The 23,467-nt window shown below is 32.0% G+C and overlaps 3 protein-coding genes across 6 annotated transcripts; 2 read left to right on the forward strand and 1 right to left on the reverse strand.

Moving 5' to 3' along the window:
* The first annotated feature begins 1,976 nt into the window (after positions 1-1,976).
* On the forward strand, positions 1,977-6,778 carry LOC130642051 (haloacid dehalogenase-like hydrolase domain-containing protein 2). Of its 3 annotated transcripts, none has more exons than XR_008982535.1 (6): positions 1,977-2,073; positions 2,170-2,319; positions 2,586-2,882; positions 3,398-3,617; positions 3,982-6,316; positions 6,571-6,656. XR_008982535.1 is itself a non-coding variant. In XM_057449119.1 (6 exons), exons 2-6 carry the CDS (start codon positions 2,219-2,221, stop codon positions 6,702-6,704), a joined length of 816 nt encoding a protein of 271 aa, XP_057305102.1. In that variant the 5' UTR covers positions 1,977-2,073; positions 2,170-2,218; the 3' UTR covers positions 6,705-6,778. The 3 variants fall into 3 exon arrangements, 2 of the variants coding, with proteins under 2 accessions (XP_057305102.1, XP_057305103.1); XM_057449119.1 differs by having other exon boundaries at positions 6,253-6,316; positions 6,571-6,778; XM_057449120.1 differs by having other exon boundaries at positions 1,984-2,073; positions 2,167-2,319; positions 6,253-6,316; positions 6,571-6,778.
* LOC130642053 (dynein regulatory complex protein 8-like) lies at positions 6,724-14,519 on the reverse strand. Its single transcript, XM_057449121.1, has 6 exons — positions 14,401-14,519; positions 14,188-14,260; positions 11,104-11,183; positions 9,126-9,168; positions 8,450-8,516; positions 6,724-6,932 (listed from the first exon to the last, which is right to left on the reverse strand). The coding sequence occupies exons 1-6, from the start codon at positions 14,508-14,510 to the stop codon at positions 6,808-6,810; spliced, it is 498 nt and encodes a 165-aa protein (XP_057305104.1). The 5' UTR covers positions 14,511-14,519; the 3' UTR covers positions 6,724-6,807.
* A 105-nt stretch (positions 14,520-14,624) lies between these two features.
* On the forward strand, positions 14,625-23,222 carry LOC130642054 (DNA damage-regulated autophagy modulator protein 1-like). 2 transcript variants are annotated; one of them, XM_057449123.1, is made up of 3 exons: positions 14,625-14,766; positions 21,362-22,010; positions 22,917-23,222. In XM_057449123.1, the coding sequence occupies exons 2-3, from the start codon at positions 21,372-21,374 to the stop codon at positions 23,118-23,120; spliced, it is 843 nt and encodes a 280-aa protein (XP_057305106.1). In that variant the 5' UTR covers positions 14,625-14,766; positions 21,362-21,371; the 3' UTR covers positions 23,121-23,222. The 2 variants fall into 2 exon arrangements, with proteins under 2 accessions (XP_057305106.1, XP_057305105.1); XM_057449122.1 differs by lacking the exon at positions 14,625-14,766 and adding an exon at positions 18,668-19,288.
* Positions 23,223-23,467: the final 245 nt, after the last annotated feature.

Consider the following 23,467-nt stretch of genomic DNA (forward strand, 5'->3'; position numbering starts at 1 on the left):
TCTGTTCAGGGTAAATTAAATGTGTGAAAGCATAAAATGTATATATTTAATTATAAAATGATTTCTTCTACCCTTGGAGAAAATAATATTTATTTAATATTAGTATTTATGCCAAAGAAGGAAACATAATAATATCTTTCAAGTTTTATTATATATATAGTCAAATTTTTACGAACGTGTTTCCACGTGATGTTTAGGCCAATCATTACCAGCATAAAGATTATTTGTTATTTCAGATCTTTAATGGTGAAATCTTTATAAACTCTGTAAAGACTGGACAACATTTATAAAGACTGGATCATTAAAGGTTATCTGTCTTTTCTAGTTTCAAATCCCTAATTATGTTTTAAATACTGGTCCATCTTGGTCAATTGGCTACATTTTAAAGTGCATTTTCCTGTAGGTTTATTTTAATTGAGGTTTCAACTGTGAAGGTTTGACCATGAAAGGATTTACCCCATTGGAATGTGAGCACAGAAAAATATTATATGACAATGTATTTGCGAGTATTACTATGAAATAATGTCAAACTTAAAAACCCACAAATAAAAGTCAAATTCAGTCAAACTTCAGAATGGCCCAGCCCCTTAGCAACATAATTATTCTTTCCTTTTACAAACAAATGTGACTTCCACAAAAGAAATGTTTATATATAGCTAGCTATATATCAAAGTTAATGTCTTAGATGCGCGCAAAGTAAATATTGGGACTGATTCCATGTTTTCTTAGGACTTTAAATGAATTCAAAAAAATCAGAAGGCATCAATCTACATTCAATAATAGTTTAAAACCTTATAACAATGTTTCTGTGAGAAAAAAATCTACCTCCCTAAAAGATGCTATAGGATTTGATGAAGGACCTCCCTTCATCAAATCCTATAGCATCTTTTTTCCTGCCACGCAAATGCAAGCTCCGTCGTAGTTTAGTGGTTATAACTCTCGCAAGACCGGGGTTTGATTCCCCTTGGTGATGATTCAATATGGGCAAGTGAATGTTACCATAGCCCTGTATTCACCCAAGCCATGTAAGGGAAATTGGGGAGGTCGCACACTGTGTGAGCCATTTTCTGGTAGAGCACCGTCACAGACCCTAAATTAGGAGGGTGCCGATTTGCCAAAAGCGCCATATATTTAAGGGCCGCTGCAGGCATTTTTTGGTTTTTATTCTAAATTTTTGTCTGTAATGGACCGGAAAAACCTGGGCCCGTGGGAAACCACCCGATTAGCGCACAAAATGCAACCCAAGTTAGTTCATTGTTCTCGTTTGAACTTTGTCAAGAAGAAGGAAAGTCCTATTTTGTCATTGTGCTTTCAGTTTATTATTTGTGAGATTTTATTTCAGTTATTTATTGAATAAATGATATAATAAACAGTTTTTTAGAACTCCTCCACTACCCTGCTCAACATTAAAAGAATAAATTATACCTGGAAATAATCAATCTTAAATAATATAGAACTCCCTATCTAAGCCATCCTCCTGGAGGAAATAGACAGGGTATTTCCCTCAATATTTGTAAGGCAAGCCATGTAAAATATGCACATCTACCTATCTATCTAGCTATCTATCCAGAACCTAAGAGCTTACCACCGCTTTAAAAAAGTAAACAAATAACATCTCGCTTGAATGTTGTTGCCAGTCCTTTATTTTTATTTTTTACTCACCTGTTTGTCCAGCTTTCTATAAATTATACATGTTTATAAACCAAAGTAAAATAATGGGTCAAGCAAGTAAAGCAATGGGTCATCGTAATTTTGGATGACACAAAAAGGAGCCAAGAATATAATGAAAAATATAATAACCTGCCTACACAAACTCCATCTCATTATTAGCTAGGTATAGCTTTTAGCTTTAGTCTCAGTTGCTAGCTACTTAACTTATAAATATCAGAATAAGAATGTGAGCAAGTAGTGATTAAACAATCTGATCTTCTACCTCAGCCTCATATAGTAGCTGCACTTCTTCCGCTACCATATTTTATGACGACACGAATAAATTAGCAAAGTAGATTAACATCATACATTACTTGGGAGGGTTTTTCTTCCCTCATAACAAAAAATGTTATTATTTAAAGGGTAAATATCTTATTGATCAACTTTGTAGTATGATTTAGTATAAGGTAGTGAATAATTGGAACTGAAAATCCATTTCATATTTCTTTCTGTTAGCAGCACACACAACAAAAATCAAAATGGTAGATACTGATGTAAATAAAGCCTCATGGCAGCTTCGAAAACTTTTTGCGGCGTTTTGATAGACCTCAGCGGTACGGTTCATGTTGGTGAAGAGCTGATTTCCAACGCAAAGAATGGTCTATTAAGGTAGCTTGTGTGTTTGTGTGACGTTTAAGCACTGCAATGGTTTTTTTTAATAAAAGCTGCCACAAATGAAGCAAGTGTTTTTAGATAGGAAATCTAAAGATATATATTTCAATTTATATATCCTTCTTAGAGGTTTTTTGTGTAAATATTTCTTTCTTTACTCATTTCTTTTTTTCTTATAAGCTAGACATTTTTGGTGGTGTTTTTTATCTTTGATTCACTTTGAGTCTTCCCACTATAATTTGGGTTATACGTTCTTCTAATAGACTGCAAAAAGCAAATATACCATACCGCTTTGTAACGAACACAACTAAAGAGTCAAAGGATTTGCTTGTAAAACGTCTGAAGAGGTTACGTTTAGATGTCCATGATTCACAAATCTTTACTTCATTGTTAGCTGCAAAACATTATGTTACAGAAAATAAATTGAATCCTCATTTAATGCTGCATGACGACGCCCTATCAGAATTCTCAGATATTCAGACAAATGGAAAGCCTGATGCTATTCTTATTGGCCTCGCTCCAGGCAAGTTCGATTACAGAAGTTTGAACAAAGCATTCAGGTATTATGATTTTTGCAGTGACGCTACGTTTTATCTCCAAATTTTAAAGGATTGTGACATAATATTGTGAATCAAAACTTTGTCATTAAATTTTGCAATTATAAAGTCATAAAATAAAAGACTAAGTATTGTTTCGAATCTTTAGATAAAAAAAAAATTTTAACAAAAAATAAGACATAAAATATTGCAATTTGCCGATTTGGGATAATTTATGCAGCAAACATTTCTGTCCGCAATAATTTTTGGCTTTTATACTTGCAATTTCCTAGATGTAATTATAAAATTATAAGCTAGAAAACACAGTTAACTCACTTCAAATAAATAAAAGGCCTATTCATAGTCAGCATTCTTAAGATCTAATTCGCAAAGGCTATTTCTGTAGTTCGTATATTTTTTAGTTCGTTTTAAGATATTCTGAAGAAATAGAAACTCTAACTTTCCCAGTTATTGGCATGTCTAGCCAGATGCTTCTATGAGAAACTTTAAGTTGATCGTAATCAGAGCCTCCCTCAAAGTTTTATTTTAGACGGAGCAAGTTTAATTGCAATCCACAAGGCACGTTACTATAAACGATCTGATGGTTTAGCATTGGGACCAGGTCCTTTTATTTCCGCGTTGGAATATGCAACCGGTAAAAAAACGGTTGTGATTGGAAAGCCAGAAAAAGAGTTTTTTCAAAGCGCAGTTAAAAGTATGCACCTTGAAGAAAACGCAACTTACTTCATGATAGGAGATGTGAGTAGAAAAGTTCGTACATTATTCAAACAAATTTTAACAAGAAAATTTGAGATTGGTTGATTTTGCGCTGAAATCGGTAAATTAAGTTTAAGCCAACTCTCTTGCGCAATTCAAGGTGCGTATCCATCAACCATCCACTAGCCCCCCTCAAATATTGTTGTCATTCTGGTAACTTATACTAATTTTGTATCCGTTACTAACTCCTTTTGTGTACGATTTCAAAAAAAGTATTAGAAAGGTATGAAATCTTTTTTTTTCATTTCGTTGTCGTCACTTTCAATAATGCTTGTGCGTTTTTCGTTGAAATTAATTTTTAATACACGTCTTATCGTAGATTTATCTATGCTTCTTTTTTTTACAGAAGACAAAAATGCTTCTAAATATCGAGAATAAAGTTAATGCACTATCTTTGTTGTTGTTTTTTCATTCCACATTTGCTTTATGCACTGACAATGTTGAAAAAATTTGTGGATGGCGGATTTTATTTTACGGATTTTGAACAAAGATCGAAGGCAGAAAAACATTTAGAGATTTTTTGTAGAAAAATCTGTTTGACATTTTACTACAACAAGAATTATGGATATTGTTCACTTTTTTATACTGCTACTGTAAGAGGCCTTTCATTATTATAAACGGTTTTGAAAACCTGTTGACAATAACGAGTTGTTTTGATTAAAAAAACTCAACTTTGCGACAACTTTACAATAAAAGTAGTGCGGTAAGATGACAATACTGTTGGGTATTTACCACGAGAACTTGCGAGGATAATGAAATATTTTTTGGGCAAAGGAGCTTCAATGTATGTGAAACCGCCTTCACGCCATTACCGACGATCACCATTGGTAAGCGACATTGAAATTCCCTGTATTGTATATTTAAAAATGAACTCTACATTAAAAAATGCACAGCTTGTAGAACGCTACCTCCAATCGTTATACAAACCCAAAGGACGAGAAAATACTTAGATCTTTGATCACTGAAGTGCTTCCGGAGCGGTGGGTTAGAAAATATCTAAATCTGCTGATGATTTTGATTTAGACTTGTAATACTTGTGTTGTCGAAAGTAAAAATAGGTGAAAACACATACAATTTTTTTTTTCAAATTAAATTTTCCCAAATCAGCTTCCTAGGCTATTTCACGTGACATGATCTTTCGCGAATCCGCAGGTCAGCATTTTTCGCGGGTATTTACTTTCGCGAAAATGGCAAAAAAAAACGCGAAACTTTATTTCCGTAAAGTATAGTTCTTGCTAATATTTTCCTTAACCCTATTTGGTATGGGGGGCATAAAGTGTCCCCGGCATTTTCAAAGTCTCATTACTTTTTAATTACTGGATAAAATTCCTTGAAATTTTAGGACTTTTCTTAACTTTTATAGGTCTTTCGGACAATTAAATTTTTTTTTACAAAAATTGTCCTGTCAATGTTACTTTGTCCTTTATTCACAGGTGGTCATATCAACTTTTGCTGTAGTGCTAAAAATAAATGTTTTATAAACTAACCAGTTGTAGGAATATGTGATTATGCATGTGATACTGACATAAAGTCATCATACAATATTGACATACACAATGTGTAATTTGCAGATCGGAATACTGGTAATTTACAGACTGGAATATTTCTATTCTCCTATTTTTATATCTATCGTCATGCGGTGACGTCATAGGTCATTTTGTCACATGTCAATCCAATTTGCCTTGTTTGAGTACTTACCGACATGAATGCGCATTGATATACCAAGTTTTATTCCATGATAACTACTAACACCAAGGTTCTCAAATATCGATTTTTTAAACAAGTTTGAATTCTGATCGATTTCCATTCTCTCCCTAGAGAAATTCTTTGGTAACACCTGCAAATGTTTCTAATTATGACTTACATTCTTATATTAGGTTTTTTAATGACTAGTACTGCAAATATTTTTAAAAAAGATAAAAAACACGATAATTTCCAAAAAAAAGATATATTTTCGCCAACCATTGTCTCATTATGACGTCATTACTTCCTGTGATGACATGCCAACCAAAATATTTTGTCATTAATTAAGTCACAACATATTGATGCTTCTTTGTGCCAAGTTTCGTCACTTAAAACCAAACTGATCAAAAGTTACAGCCCGCGGGCACTTTATGCCCCCCCCCCTACTCACAAGGGTCAAAAAAAGCCCATACCAAATAGGGTTAACTATAATATCACCAAGAAAAATTGATACAGATAAGAATTCACATAAGTTTTCCACGTGTCGCAATTGAATACATGTTTCTTTTAAAAACATGACATACGCATCTATAGGCTTAAATTTGGTCATTTTAAGCATATGGTAAGCATTATGTGAGCCTAAGAAAATGTTGTAAAGTTTTTGTTCTTTGTTTCGTGAGCAGTTTTTCTTTTTATTCTTAATGTATTATTAACCAGTATGTACATACTGGTTAATTCAGATATTTATAATTTTCTGTAATTACTGATGTTAAAAATTCAAATGCAAATATTTTTTTTTTAAATAAGCATATTTTGAGCCTCATCATGTGTTTTCCATAAGCAATAAGTTTTTTTGTCAGTAAGCATAAACTCCTCCAGCCTTATTTTGAATTTCAATTGCTCATAAAAAACATGTAGCTTTTCATCCACTTAGGATGTGAAAGATGATATTGATGGAGCACAGAAAGCTGGTATGTTGGGAATTTTGGTCAAGACAGGTAATATAGCACCATTACTTGCATTAATTAAATCTTACGAGATGAATATTGCGGGAAACTAATTTTTGCGAAACGCTTATTTGTAAAAATATACATATATCTGGAAACCCTACTTGCGAAATAAAAATTTTGTAATTGAATTGCAAACTTTAACCCCGCCACTATTTATCTAACATTAATAAATAGACATCAGGCAGCTCAACAAAGTTAGGCAAACGTTTATTGCAAAGTCCATGATTATACTTTTTTACCAGGAAAATATCGCAAAAACGATGAAGGTACGATCAACCCTGCTCCTTACCGCACTGTTGACAGCCTTGCTGATGCAGTAGAAATCATTATAGAATACGAAACAGGCTTACAAAACCTTCATGAAACCGGATTATAAAACAGAGAACTCATGTAAATTTGCTAAGAATGTACAGTTGTTTCCAAAAATAAATTACGATATATATATATATATATACACATTTTCTTTTTTGTTTTGTTCATCACCAAGTTCCATCATCGTCAACAACCATAAGCGATACATAATCCTTGTACGAGACACACCCTTTGTCAGGATCCACAGCTGCACTTAACATCTCTTCCATTTCTTCCTGCGTAAAAGGTTCACCTAAAAATAAGGAACTGAACACTGTATGTTAACTTCTGTGTTCGCGAGATACAAAAATTTAAATTAATCGTTCTGTAAGATTGGATATTTCACGCGGATCGCAAATCTTCAACAGATGTCATATTTGACAACATTAATTCTCACTATATACAGCGTTGCGTGACACGAAGCAATATTTTTATGCGATAGTAACAAATTCAATTTTATTGATTTTATTGATTGCTGATTGATTAATTTTTTTGAATTTTGGTCCTCTGTAATTACATAAATACATGCTCAACATCATTTTACTTTGCTCGATGATGGAGAAAGGATCTCCCGAAACGTCCCCTACTAAACTATCATCTTGGCCTCAAAAATTTATTGTGTTGCAACAGGTAACATTTCAAGCACAACAAGGAAAAAAATCGGTATAATCACGTCACAGATAATTTTTTCACCCAAAGGCTTTTTTAGTAATTGCAGTTTTTTTTACCTTTAGAGATATCTGTAAATGTAAAAAACTAATGCCTTCGTTTCATCGTGTCAATGCCATAACCATATTCCGTCAAATACAAAATTAAAAATAAAAATTTTAAAACAGCAAAACGCAAATGTTTTTTCATGCGAAATCATAGTCAATTTAAAAAACGCGAAAGTTTTTTCAGGCGAAAAAAAATTCTTTTTTCAAGCAAATTTAAGGCCCCTCCATGAAATTCGTCGCTATCAAAAAAATGACAAATGGATGGATATTATTAATACGTATACAATTTTTCCATTTTTCAGTCTATCATTCTATTACAAATGTTGTCTCTTTCCTTCTCCTTGCTAAGCATTTCTCTGATATGTTTATTTCCTCCAGTACTTGTCGCAGCTTACTCCTTTTTTTCTAATTTGCGCTGAAACAGGTGGAGTGTTCACGGATGTGGGTGAAGTCATTACAAAATTGAAAAGGTTGCCAAAGGCTCTGCCTACGGGGTCGAGATAAAACGTAACATGTATAGAAGAATTTGAATTGTTATGTGGTAGCAAAATTCAGCGGTACATTGGTGAAGATGGAAAAACCAGTGACGAAACTGATTCTCAGTGGGAAGTTGATAAAAAAACTTACTTTTTGCTCAGTTGCGAAAGTTTTTTGCACGCGAAAATAGCCTTTTACTTCGATTCGTTTCTGCACTTTAAGTAAGTTCAGCAAAAATAGTCTGTACAAACACATTTCTTAGAAATAAATTTCTCTTAAAGGCTTTTTTCCACGCCAGAATAATGTTTCGCGGCGCAGGAACGAACGGAAGATTTTTCCACGGAAATTACCAACACAGAACGTAGTGCAATGTGATGCAATTTTCATGGCTAACCTGATTATCAGTGTTTCCGTACAGAACGAACAGAAAAAGTTAAACACGGTTGCCATTTTTTGGAAATAGAAAAAAAAATCCGAGCGTGTTGAGAACAATTCAAGTGCGCATGCTCATGAAACTTTTTGTTCAAGCCCGTTTTTCTTACAGTGGAAAACAGAGTTTAGCTGATTAAGAACTTACCTTCTTCTGAGATAAATGCTTGTATTTCGTCGACTGTCAAATGTTCCTTTCTTTCCGTATCTAAAACCTAAAACACAAGAAATGTTGCAAGTGCTTTTCGAAGACTACACAAGAAGGGAATGCAGAATTATACACTGCCGGTAACTTGAACCTTTAGGGACATGTCAATTATATATGAGAAACTGGTCGAATTAAGGCAACTTCTAAGAGAGAAATTATGCTTGTTGAAATTCAATATGAATGTGATATTTACAGTGTCAAATTGTTTTATTAATAAGACAAAACTCTAAATTTCCCAATTTTTTGCGGGGAAAATTTTGAGGAATTCCCCCTAAGTTTAAATATCACAATGCAGTTTTTCTGGAAAGAAGTTTCGTTTATCAGTCTTATTAGGTTTCTTCACTGTCGAAAGTTAAAATTTAAACTTTGAGATTTTTCACGGCTATTGATTTCCTTTCCCAGTTCAAAAGTTTGTGTTATCTGAAGAAATCAGCCTTTAAGAAAACAAAAAAATGGTTCAAGAAAGTGAATGGCCAAACCAACCGAAGTTTAGAGAGAATTTTATTAAGGGGGTATAAAAAAAGTGTAAAGGGACCGCAAAAGACAGTTTAAGAGAACAAAAGTTCGTGTTAGCCGGTGTTGGAGTTACCAAATTTAACTGTATTTAACACTGTACTTCGAAAGCTTTAAGTAGTTTTTCTTCGTTTGCTGGTCGATATCTAAAGAATATAAAAAAGAACTGCAAAAAAAACAAAAAACAAAAACAAAAAAAACCGGATGATAGACGAAAATGACGATAACGTTCACTCTACGCATAAGCGAAATAGTTCGCTTTTTTCATTTTCACAATTAATTTTCCGTTTTGCGAGAATTAATTTTCCCAAATTTTGCGAGTGTTTTAATTTCATGAAAGCTAGTTACCGCGAAAACAGTAAGAAATAAACCAGCCGTTTCAGCAGGAGGTTCTACGGCGTATTACTGATTTATACCATTCCTCCATGTGGGAGTATTTGCCTTACTTCTCCAATTGCGCAGAAAAGGTGATCACGTTATTAACAATTATTTTCAACTGGCACAGAAAACGATGAAAAGTATGAAAGTGGAAAAATGGGTTCAAATTTGTAAACACTGATTTTTTGAAAACTAGATGAAACATAACATTCAACAAAAACAACTATTTTTGATTTCATTTGTGTTTTAAAAAGAATTTTAGCTTGTTGAAACTACTCAACAGGCTAAAATTCTACAAATCTAGCTTTAGATCACAAAAAAATAACAAACAACCGTTTTAGCTTGGCGAAACTCGCGAAATCAACTGATCATAAAATAAAAATTCAAAATGATTTATTTGTAAAAATAATCGGTTTTTGTACCTTTGGGTAGTTCTTTTGTCAACACTCAAAAACTAATAATTTCCGTACCGCTACACTAAACTGGTACCCTTTCGTGCTTAACTAGTCTCGATAGTAAAAACGGCGTCAAAAAAGAAGCCTATTTAAAATTTCTACCGGCTAAAGCCGTAGAACAACTAGGTTATCGTGAAATTCGTTCAAATTCTTTGAGATTTTTTTAAAAAAAATCGAATTACACTATTTTTCCATCTGATTTATCATTTTATATACCACGCACCATAAATAATATATAGAAATTTAACGTAATAAATTTTTAAAAAAATTATTTCTTGTCCACTAAAAGTGACAGAAATCATCATTTGTATTATGTGTCCATCAACTTATCACCATGGACAGCGAAGACGAACTTTCGTGTGTTCTCGCTAAACTTTAATAGAAAATCACGTTGTTTTTCTTATTGTACCAAAAAGAGAACAAAATAGCGCGAAGCTAAATCATAAGTTTCAAACAAGGCGAGTCTAAGTAAAATAAGAACAAGCCAGGATATCAATTCTAATTCTCTCTTATGTATCTTCTCTTATTATCTTCGGATAAATGCTTTTGCTGGCGGTTCATTATTTTATATTCTTACTTACAATACCTGCCAAATAATATTTATATTCGCGCGCTTTGTTAAAAAAACAAAATTATGAAGCTGCATTAGCAACACCAAATTTTCTGATATAAACAAAAATTCCAGAGAACTGAGAAAAGATTTATTTATAGCTTTTTATTATTTCCAGGAGGGGCCATGGCTTAGATGGGGAGTCCTAGAGTATTTAATGCTTATTTTTAGCTACGCAGACCGAATATCAACATCCCACGGCCCACACCTTCTGCCATTTTCCCAATTTCCGTCACATGGCTTGGGTTCACCCGGGGCTATGGTAACATTCACTCGCCCATATTGAATCACTGTCAAGGGGAAACAAACGCTGGTCTCCCGCACAAAGTACGAGATTTATAACCACTAAGCTACAACGCCATGACTTTTATTTCGCCAGTTATATTCACTTGAGTGCTATTTGTGCCACAAGTCCCTAAACCACCTTATTTAAATTTCACATATTATGTTTGTTTATTTTAGAAAGTCTTACCACTATAAAGGATTTTGATAACATTTTTGTCTCTCTTAGATTTTCTTGGTAAGAACCGCACTTCAAATTGTCAGCAAAACTTAAATATAATAGGAAGCCTATGCTTACAAAAAACAATGAGTGTACAATTGGACAATTTTTCCACATCAAAGGTTTAAGAACTCACCTTCTTTCGATCAAAATACGAAGCATAACAGGCTCAAATTTCTCATATCTGATATAACCAGTCGGTTCCTCTTCCTCTACCTATATAACAATGTGGTGCTGAATGAGAACTGAACGTAAAAAAAGTAAAGCGCTGGAAGAAAGAAAAAAAAACCAAATTTTGCATTACCAAAACTTTGCCCATCCATTACATACCGCATTTGTAACTGCCAAATGAAAATACTTTTTTCTTGAACTACAGTTTACTTAATATTCACATATCCAGTATATATTATACAGTACAGTAAAATTACACAAATTTATCCCACATTATGTCCTTGTTGCCAACATAATAATCACAGATATTTTTGGATATGTTTAGGACAAGAAGCTGTTTCTTGGCCTTCTTTTGATCAGCATTTTGCACATATTTTGCATATAAATGTGCTAAGGATGTCATAATATATCCCTTGAATCTAATACTTCTTAATGTCTCAATACACATGTAGTTGGGTAAATTTTGTAGATACTCAATCAATCAATTAATTAATCAATCAATCAATATTTTTAGAAGACCACCAAAGGTATAAAAAATAATAGTAGGTCAACATAATATAATATGGTGTACATTATATTATATTATGTTGACCTACTTTGGTATCAACCACTGATGCAAAACTAGAAGGCAAGGCAGGCTCAGTAATAGCGCATCAAGAAACAGCACAGGGCAAGTACAGGACATCACAGGACGAAGCAAACATTTAGTTGAAATTAAGTGTAAATGAGAGAGAGAGATCAGTTGAATAGATAAATAAGAATTTTAAAATGCTATTTTTAAATTTGGTTAAAAATACATTAGCCAATTTGGAGTATGGGTTAAGAATGCTGCAGGGTTGCCAAGATTGAATAGATTGTTGTCTAGTGGACAAATAAAAGCTTTTTTGTTAATAAAGATTTATAGTTACCCTTGTAAAGGGCATCCATAATTTTTTGTACCATATTATTAACAGCATGCATTGGACCTTTTATATAATTGCAAAAATTTTGTTGTATGAATTCTATTATTATTGTTAAATTATTAATTCGGGCATATGACTTCACAATAAAAATAAGTGCGAGAAGTTTGATTGATGATGCCATTGTTGTTATTTAATTTTAACGGATATTTTGTCTTTTTACTACAAGACATTATCAACATAAATTGTTACAATTATCTTACAAGTTTTTTAAATATAATTTTCAACAACTACATAATACACAGAGGACGTATAAAACAATACTTAACAAAACATATAACACGTAATGGCAAACCCAAGGGTATTTAAATTATATACCGTTGGTAAGGGTAACGTCCACTGTGCGGAGCACAAATGCACTCCTCTCCTTGTTGACTGCAAATAATATTTATCTTAAAACAATTTTAATGGAACAGACAATTCTTGTGGGACTGTTATCACGAATATACATGGCCTCAGCTTTTTTTCTCTTTTTAAAGTGGTGAACATTATCTACTAAAATACTGAAGTTCTTTTGTTCAGCAAATGGGTGATTCTCAGTGACTAAATGTTTTAGGATGTGAGAGTTCTTTCTCGCTGTTTCACCAATGTATGTAGCATCGCAAGATTCCACTGGACAAGTATATTTGTACACAACACCATGTTTGTATTCATCCTTGGTTCTATCTTTCACAGAAAATAACGAAGATAACTTTCGACATTGATAAACAATGTGTGGCTTGACATTGGCATGTAGAAACTGTTTGAAAGTGTAATTTAGACGCTTTACTAAGCACATGATCTCCTTTGTATGGTAGAACCATGAAAGGTGTTATTGCAGGTTAATTGGTGTCTTCATTAGACACAGTGTTGGCATTTTGAATGTTGAAATTTCGCCGTGTGTTATTAATTACATTGGATACAACTGCTTCTGGATAACTATCGATTTTTAAAAACACATTTTGTAATTGATTTAGTTCGTATTTTAGATCTTGTGATGAAGAGCATATATTAAACACTCTCAACACCAACGATTTAACCGTTCCAACTTTCCATGGGCGTGGTGCAAATGAATTCTAGTGCATGTATATGTGTCTTTTCGATAAATGGATGTGTTAAATGAACCATCATTCATACGTTTCACTTTCACATCAAGAAAGGATATGTAATTGCCGTTTTCAACTTCATATGTGAACTGGATATTCGAATGGTAACTATTAAGTGTGACCAGCACATTGTTTATCTGGTTTTCCTTAACAAAACATATAGTGTCATCTACATATCGCTTCCAAAATTTTACTGAATTTTTCAAGTTTTGGGACTATTTCATTTCCAACTCAATCATGAAGATATTTGCTAGGACTGGTCCTAGAGGCAAGCCTATTGCTTCACCATCAATCTGAATATACAGTTGGTTGTTAAAACTGAAACGTACATGTTTTGTACATAAGATTAATAGATGTTTCATTTCCTCTGTGTTTTATGTAGTTGTTGACAATTATATTTAAAAAACATAATTGTAACAATTTACGTTGATAATGTCTTGTAGTAACAAGACAAAATATCTGTTAAAATAAAATAAAAACAATGTCATCATCAATCAAACTTCTCGTACTTATTTTTATATTATTATTGTATTTGTATTTGGCAAATTCTAATGGAGATCACTTTTTAACTTTTTAATTTTTGTTTTTTATTCTTTTTCTTTTCAATTTTCACACAGATTATAAATGTTACTATATTTGATTGAGCTAAAGCAGTCTAAAGTTTATCATTTTTTGTTTCCTTTTTGTTCTAGTGGCATATCTAAAGTTTTTGTGATTTTCTTGGCTACCCACTTTAATATTTATTATTATTATGTGTTATTGCTTTAGGTACTCAGTACCTGAAGCAATAACTTCATATAAATAAAATTGGCCTGCACTTTTATTCAGTGTCTTGCCCTTTTTTGAAAGTTGCAGACTCCCCTGATCAAGTGATTACCCCCGATCGGGGGAGACTCATACAATTGGGGAAAAGTGCAGTACTGGTACTTGTAGCTAGCTAGCTAGCTAGCTAGCTAGCTAGCTAGCTATTCCAAAAATATTGAACAACTATCAAAGAAAACTTACATCAGTTATTATGTCATTTAATTCAGCTTCACTTGGGCAACAGTTTAATGACCTGACAATTGTTCCTATTTCCCTAAAGATAAAATGAAAAAAAACACATTTTTAGTAAAAAAAAACACAACAAACTTCTGATAGCCAGCTATAGGGTGTTCTATGTTAAACAAATGTTAGTTAGTAGGATAGGGACATAAATATTGCTTGTGATATTTATACCGAACATCTACTGTTTTGTTTGATTCATGATCAAATATGCCAAAGGCATCATGGATTCTCTTCAAAATGTCCCCTGTTGAATTTTCGTTTGGGAGCCTTTCGGTAGCCATATTTGTTTACCTGAGAAATGCTATAAGACATAGCTTAAAAAAACAAGATAATTTTACAGACTGGGCAAATGAATTAATTAAAGAAAATTATTGTTTATATTTAATTTACCGAATGAAACAAAAAGCATAATCATTAGAATTATACGTGTTTCATTTAAGTTTTAGGGTCTGGGAATTCTAGACCTTCGTGGCTACCTACATTAGTAGAACGCACCCATACTGAAGACCTGTCGGCACTGCAAGAAAAGATAGATAGGTAGATGTGCATATTTTACATGGCCAGCCTCACAAAAATATCAAGGGATATACCCTGTCTATTATTTCCAGGAGGGGCCATGGCTTAGATGAAGAGTCCTAGAGTATTTAATGCTTATTTTGAGCTACGCAAACCCAATTAAGGCCCGCCTACTAGACAACTTCTGGCAACATCCAATGGCCCACACACAGTAAGCCATCTGCCCAATTTCCCTCACATGGTTTGGGTTAACCTGAGGCTATGGTAACATTCACTTGCCCTTGTTTAATCGCTGTCAAGAGATTTCAAACCCCGATCTCCTGGGGTTCGTTCCTCTTAAAGAATTTGGCGATTCAGTTTGACGTCATAAAAATTTTTTTGGAGGTGAAAAGTTTCCGTATTTTTGGGTGAAGAGAGTGCAGAGCTAGACACATTTTGAGAACAATGTTTGTTTGAGCAAAGATAATTGTTTAGAGCAAAATCTAGAGAGTTAGCTAAGCATCATTTTTAGACAGATTTTTATTGTGATTACCCTTCGTTTAGCTAAGTATTCTTCCATTTCCACATTTTTTTTGCATTCTTTTTCCCTGCGAACCAGGTTTGTTTTCACCCTGTGAAATTTTAAAAATGGATGTAGCACAAATGTGATTCGTCAATTAAGCAAAATGTCAATCATGCAACAAAGCTGAATCGAATCGCGGAATAGAACAAAAGAGAAGAAACAAAACGAATAAATTTTACACAAATAATAAAGCAGGCATAACTCCATATGTTGTGCCTTAATAGTTTCGTTTTGGAACTTCGTTATTTAGATTTTTGCAATATTTTGGAATTATAAAATTCTTGATTTTGGGTTTGCCTTTATTGTGCACTCACAGCTTAGTCCAAGAGGAATTACATTGTCAATACACCTTTACGATAATTCAATTGTAATTGTTCCTACGGCTCTCCATTATTTTACAATAAAAGTAAAAAAGGAGGTAAAAATAGTGTTTTTATGAGAGTTTGTTAGAGACGAAAGCGTGTTTTCTCCAGTTTTTTAACTTCCGTCGTATCAATTTCTTTCAAATTTTCAGGAAATCTATATAATAATACGCCAGTTCCGTGTGTCTGTAACAGGCAAAGTGGATGTGTTGTTTTTCTAAAGAAACAGCCGCGGTAACATGTCACCTTTGCTAACTTTTATTATTTATTGTCTTTTGTGTGCTTTTTCAAATTGATTTAAAATTTTTAGTTTAAAAAAGTCACGGTTAATTTACTTTATTGTTCTCATAAAAACCTTTGTGTAATAATGTAAACTTTATTACACAAGTCACGGGTAATTAAATTCTTATTATTTCCTTCAGCACGTGTCTATTGTTTATGAAAAACATATTGGATTTATTTATTCCCGCTTGAATGGAATTAACAACAAAACGTTTTCACGAAAAGAACAATGAATTTTATGGTTAATTTCGCTGTTTTTTTATTTGGTATCTATAGTGGATTTTTCCACGGGACTAAATACTAGTGTTAATAATAATAAGATACAACTTGTGTATTTTTCATTTAAAACAAAATACAGGTCGCTTTCGCAATCTGGGCAGAACAAAGCCACTGGAAGTTGATTCTTTGTTAATGGTAATTTTGTAATCACAAAAATGGTTAAACAGTGGTTAAAAGGAAGTTTAAATTTTTATGTGATTTATGTAACAAATTTTAGCTACTTTTGCTAAAATAATTATAGTACAAGCGAGAACCAAGACATTGTCGTAACACCCTCCTTCGTTATGATTAATATATATGTTTAAAATTACGCTAATTCAGTCAATACCATTTAGAAAAAATAATTAAAACAAGATAGAATAAGCTTCTCGTAACACCTTCCTCCGTTATGAATTAAAAAAAAAATGATTTTAACACTGCAAAAGACTTTAAATATTCTCCACTAAACAACCACAGTCCGAAAAAGAATTTGAACTTGAATTTAGATTAAAAGAACACTAAAATTGTTTGTTTTATTATTTTAAGTAGGAGAAGAATAACTTACTGTATAAGTTTCGAAACAGCGCAAGTATAACCTGCTGTAAGACTTTCAAAACAATACAAGTATATTCCATACAACTTTTAAAACAGCACAAGAATAATTTTAAAAACAAGTTTATGAGCATGCAAGTATTTTTATCTTTTCACCTTGAGAACTACAGTACCGCCTGAATGTAATGTTACATGTGCATGATAGTTATCACCTATACACAAGCTTTCGGTAGCGTCAGAACTTAAATACATGATCTATTTTTGCATGTCAAAAACAATAGAGTTCATGCCCCACACATGAATTTTAACAATCCCATGAAATTTTCGTATGGCTTATTGTTTTTTATAATTACCGCAGCTGCTAAGGGATTAACACAAAAAAATGTTTAAAAAGTTAATTACCCTTCGCGTCTCTATTGTTTTAGCACATGAACATCTTTTATTCACACATGAATTTATTTGTTAAAGTATCTCTGATTTTGTAAACACGTATGCGAATGTTATTGTTCTGCACACAAAAAAAATGTTATATCTTTTGTCTGTACATGTAACGATTTATATTACGCTAGTTAAAATGTATAATCTTTTGAATAAAATAGTGTACCATATAGGAAATGTAATATAAAAACAAGGCAGAATATGCTTGTCGTAACACCCTCCTTCGTTATGATTTTTAATTAACTTTAATGCTGCGAAAGACTTGAAATATTGGTAACTAACTATCTTCTGTAAAAAAAACTTGCAGTTAGATTTATTTAGATTTTCTTATAAGACTGCGGAAAAAGTATTTAAAGAACACTTGAAGCTTTTTTTACATTATTTTAAGTTGGAGGAGAATAACTTGCTGCATAAATATAACTTTCAAAACAACACAAGCATATTCTGTATATCTTTTAGAACCAGCACGAGAAAACGTTTTGCCGCATACCCCCCTAAAAACAAGTTTTTGAGCATGCAAGTATTTTTATTTTTTTACCTTGACAGTTACTTAATAATTCAAAACAAGAGAATAAATTTATCTGAACATTTTTTTGGTGAGATAAATTATTCTTTTCATTCGGAACAACGAAAAAATAGAAAATATGCTTTTAATGACCGACAAGAAAATATTTAAAAATTGAGTTACCCTTCATGCCTCTATTGTTTCAACACACGAACATCTTTTATTTACACATGAATTTATTTGTTAAAATATCTCCGATTTTGTAAACGCATATGCGAATGTTATTGTTCTGCACATGAAATAAATGTTATATCTCTTGTCTGTACATGAGTTATAAAGAATCTTATAACGAAACAGAATTTTTAATAGAAATAGTATGAATGAATATTTAAATAGAAAAAAACTTAATGACAGTGACATTGATTTTATAATGTAAATAGTTTGATTCTAATATTTTTTTTAGTATTACTAATTATACATTTGTAAACTTATCACCTTCTGTATATATTTTATTAAAAACAAGTGCAACCTGTTTGATCATTGATTGAGCTTTCGCTTGTCTACCAGTTGTTTATCTAATTAAATATGCAAACCTTTTAAAACATTTTAAAATAATTAAATTAAGCAACAAGGGGGAGAGCAAATTTAAACATGCTGATAAACACGTTGAGGTAAAAATGATATAACCTTCTGCCAAGTCTTCCTCGGTCTGCCTTGTATACTCTCCTCATCTAAACAAACAGCTCCAATGACAACCTATATATATATATATATATATATATATATATATATATATATATATATATATATATATATATATCAAATCTTGTGATGTGTTTTTTCCAATGTGAAATCCACTGGAATAATTACTATAGCCTATTTTATCAATAAAATAGTTGCAACACTTAGTGATTTGTCTCAGATGTATCTTATAGGCTCAAGCATCCACATTAAGCCATTAAAATAGTAAAATATAACTAGTTAAATTGAAGAATATGCAATGCTTTAATATGAGAAGTTGTTCTTTTTTCTCGATTTTCTCTAAATTCTAATTAGTTATAAACAATTTATCACTATGGCTTTCTTCATGGTGCTGTGAATAATGTATATGTATGTAAGGCATTTTATTTATGATTTAGTTATTTCCCTTCTTTGTTTTTTTTCCTTTAGAGTTAAAAATTCTCTATCTTTCATTATCTTGTTCTAATTGATACTATTTTTATTACTTTTTAAATAAGAAAGATATATTTGTACTTTTCATAAATATTCACGAGTGTTTTATCATTCAAATGTTTATTTTTATAAAAAGATCCAGAAGAGAAAGAAAAAAAAACAACAAATTGCCATCATATTGTTTCAGTGTCAGATATCGAAACACATAATATATATACAATGTGCATATTTGTATCTTGAAGTGTGTTTGTTTAGAAAAAATAATGTGTTTACTTTGTCACCTCATTAGTTTCCAGTTTTAACACAAGTATAAAAGGTCTGACATATATTTGTATGACTTCCATGCCTTTTGTTTTGTGAAAAGCACTAGTTGGTTAAGATGAAGAAATTTGATCTATCTAGTACTCAAAGGTAATTCGACTTTTCTACACTGTATATGTACTTCTGGTGTGGTCAATTAAAACAAAACAGTGCAAAGCTGAAAGTTTATCAGCTGCTCCACAGGGATTAAAAAAGAAGTGAGAAGAATTCCCAAGTATCTTAATTTTTTTTCAGAATTAGTAATGTACAAGATAGCAGCATGTTTTGCCCACATTTATTTTTTTGAACACATTAAAAGCAATTTAAAATGTATCTTCAGATCAACATGGCTCATTATGCTGTTGGTACATGTAATAATCTTTTTGCATTACAAGCTGCTGCTGCACCACACGAGCACTAAAACGAGTTTAGCAATTTATAGAATCTGTTGATTCCCTCATAAACACAGAAAAAGCGAGAAGCTAATGGTATTCATAATGTCCCCCTCCCCTCCCCTCCTCTGATTTCAATTTGCCTCTAACAGGGTGACTGGAAAATTTCATAAGTTAACAGGAGATATTCTCCTAGATAAAGAAGGGGAATAAAATAGTTAATATATATACAAATTATTATGTATCCCACATGATGATTTTTAATTTTATTTTTCAATTAATTATTTTAAAAGTCACACAAAGACATATCTTTGAAAACATCTGTGTTTCCATTCTTGCCTCTGCCTTTTATTGTCAGTTTATAATTTTGTTTATGCTAAAACAGCTTACTTTGTTGTGCCTCTGTAAATAAAAAATTAAAAACAGGCAACAAGAGGATGGGCTGTAAAACTTGTTGAGTGGACATGGCTTCAAATATGACAGGGCCTATTCACACTATGAAGACTTTTCTGCAAATGTTCAAATTACAATAGAACACAAATTAGCTGTTATATCCAGAGTGACATAAAAATTTATGGCTGGAGTTTTGAAAAGTGCTGTTATATAAAGTTTTTTTCTAATTTAAAAGTGAAAGTGAAAACTTGAATAAGATTGTTTTAAACAAAGCATATTCTCTTAAGGCTTATTATAAAATTTCCTAACAAAAAAGTCATTGGTCGCTGTGAACAACCGTGTCTGGAAATTTCTTGCATATTTTGCACACTAGGCAAAGCAGGTAAAACTTGTTACAGTGAGCTTTTCACTTTTATATTAGCTCCATTGCTTCAATTTCATTTTTTATATTAAAAAAGGTTATTGTGTAAATAATTTATTATTTTTTTGATATTTTTTAAAAACACTTTTAAAGGGGAACAGATGTTTGGAATTTTTTTTCTGTAATTTTTGGTTTGAAGACATAGAACAACATCAGTATTTATTTAAAAAAGGATTTACAACAAAATTGAGTGAATACATGCATTTAAAAATTGCCATATTTGAGTTCAAAGTCCTTTATTTATTTATTTATTGACATATCAGTATACATACATATCAGTAGATTTACTTTCCTAAAATCACATTAATCATATTGAAGGTGGTTGTGTTGATCTTTCCTACTGTTATGCTATCTTTCCTGGTTTTTGGGTGTTCAAACACAGTGGTTGCTTTCAAAATGAAAGTTTTTTTTGTAATTTCTGATTAATGGAAAGTTTATCTGTTATGCTCTCATTGGCCTCATATTAATAGAAAATTCATTGACAAATTTTGTCATTCATAGCATGCAGTGTAATATTCAAGTGATTCACAGTTTACGTTATATCCTAAACGATCACTGGAACTGTTTATCAATATTGTAGCCGGTTCTTTTATGTAGTTTGGCTCACAATAAGATAACTTTTTTTAGTTAACAGAAAAGGACTAGCAAGTGGGAAAGACTAGGCACATTGGAATTTGTAGCTCTACACCCTAACATGAGTGTACAGGAAACAGAATGCAACTATTTTTTCATGACAATCAAATTTTAAATTTTCTCCTATATATATACAACATTACTGTAAAAATGTTATATGTTAGTGTATTTTTGTGTTTTTAATAAAGGCAGCCCTGATGAAACTAACTTTAACTGTAGAAAGACTAGATATTTTAAAAATAATTACTTTGTCCTTCACATGCCTTTACAACTGATTATTTCTGATTTTAATATAATAGCATTAATACAATGGTTGCTAAAAAAGTGCTCTGTTTTTATTTTTAGCCTAATCAAAATGGAACGTAGAAGCACTGTGTTATTGTTTAGATGGGTGAAACCTCATCATCATATTATGTTATTGATATTGTTTACAAGTCTGGCCATGATACTTGGTTATACAATCTCTGTTAGTTCCAATTATGTGAATGCTTTGTTTCCGTATATCAGTGACACTGGAACAAAACCACCTGCAAGTTGTGTTTTTGGACTGATGTTAAACCTAGCTGGAACATTTGCGTTTGTCACAATGTTTATACGACACCGTTATTTTGAAAAATACTGCGCTTTGGAACGACAACTTGTGCATGTTTTAAATGACATTGCTTTATTTCTTGGTTTCATGTCAGCCTTCGGGATTTTTCTTGTTGCAAACTTTCAAGAGTCAAACTTAATTGTCGTTCATTTGATTGGTGCAGTCCTAACTTTTGCACTTGGTATCGTGTACTGTTGGATGCATAGTTACTTATCCTATGTCACCATGCCTGCTGGATTTACCACCAAGTTGCAGTTTTTGATTAGGTGTATACTAACAGGTACATCCACCCTAGCTCTTGTAGCTGTATTTTCGGGTGCATCCGTAGCAAAGGTGAAATATGAGGATGCAAACAATGGAACGAGTACTGCTTACAACTTACATTGGGATTCAGATGATCCAGTATGTTTGTTATACTTTAAGTTTGGAAGAAAAGTTTGGAGGGAAAAAACTGTTTGATTTTAAACTAATAAACTAAAAAAAATAATAAAAATTTGGATTTATGTATAATCTTAACATCTTTGATATACATATAGGTGACTATTCACATGGACACTGCTTCATTAACTAAAACCTTTTTAACTTGAATTCTTTGACCTCTATTTTTTTGGTGTATGGGTTTTTTGAGGGAGATTTTTGTTTGGGAGAAAGCAACTGGAAAAAATAGTCTGAAAAAGAGTCATACCCTGATATTGTGACAAGATTTAATTTGTTATTTGGTTAGACTTTGTCTCCTTTTCAATATAATTTCGACACTTGAAAATATTGGAAAGTCCCAGAAAACCCTTTGCCCTGGAATATACTGGAATATGCTGGAATTTTACCAAATTTAAATAATAGTCTTATGCAAAAACGCGTCTTTATGAATATGTTTTTTATGCCCTCACCTCAGAGCATACAGACTTTTTAAAAGGTGGCTGATGAAACTTAACAAGGTTAAATTTTCAACTTCAAAATGTTAAATTCTTTAATATTGCTTCAAGTTAGCTTACATTTTAATTAATAAATAACGAGACTTCAGAAATGCCATAAAAAACAACTTGTATCATTTAAAAGTTGTAGGTGCTCCAACACTGTCTGTAAAAAGTGGACCAACAAAGTCATGGTATGCATCTTAATGGTGTCCTAAGGTTTAAGAAGCAACGTTTTTATGAGCAAACTTCAAATACAGTATCCTATCCTTGAAACATCGTAAAATAGGATTCACCTGTACTATCAAGTTATATTATTAAGAAATATTAATCAAAACTAAATCTATTGTTTGTTATGCTTGCTGTGTTGTGATAGATGTTTCTTTTCTGTGTTTAGGGTTATGATGCACATTTAGTGAGCACCTTCTCAGAGTGGATCATGGTGTTTAGTTTTATTTTTTACTTTTTAACCTTCTATAACGATTTTAAATATCTTGGAAACTACGTGAATATTGAGTGTCATATGGGTCTTAGAGGTGAAAGTCCGATACGCAATATGTTGGATGATTCACGTTCATCAACCCACGCAGTAGATTGCTGATATGTTTTATATTTTTGTCTCTATATTTCGTTTTTGTTTTAATTGTATTTATTTTTCTTATGCTTAATGTTATTGGTATATAATAAACAGGACTTTGTGTGATTTCTGTTCATAGCAACTTAGTTTTTACTGTAACTGCATGGTTAGGTTTTACGAGATAAATACCAATAAAAATGAATGTGTAACTATTGAGTGTTTATGGCGGTAATTTTTGTGAGTGGTAAAAATACATTTTGCAGGTACTTTTTTGCGCGGCTGATTAAAAAGTTTTACAGGTATGCAAGAAAAGCCCTATCTCGTTAAAACACAACTACATTTGTAATCTGTACTAAAATTTCAGCGTTGTG

Source organism: Hydractinia symbiolongicarpus, chromosome 4, assembly GCF_029227915.1.
Source record: "Hydractinia symbiolongicarpus strain clone_291-10 chromosome 4, HSymV2.1, whole genome shotgun sequence".
NCBI lineage: Eukaryota > Metazoa > Cnidaria > Hydrozoa > Anthoathecata > Hydractiniidae > Hydractinia > Hydractinia symbiolongicarpus.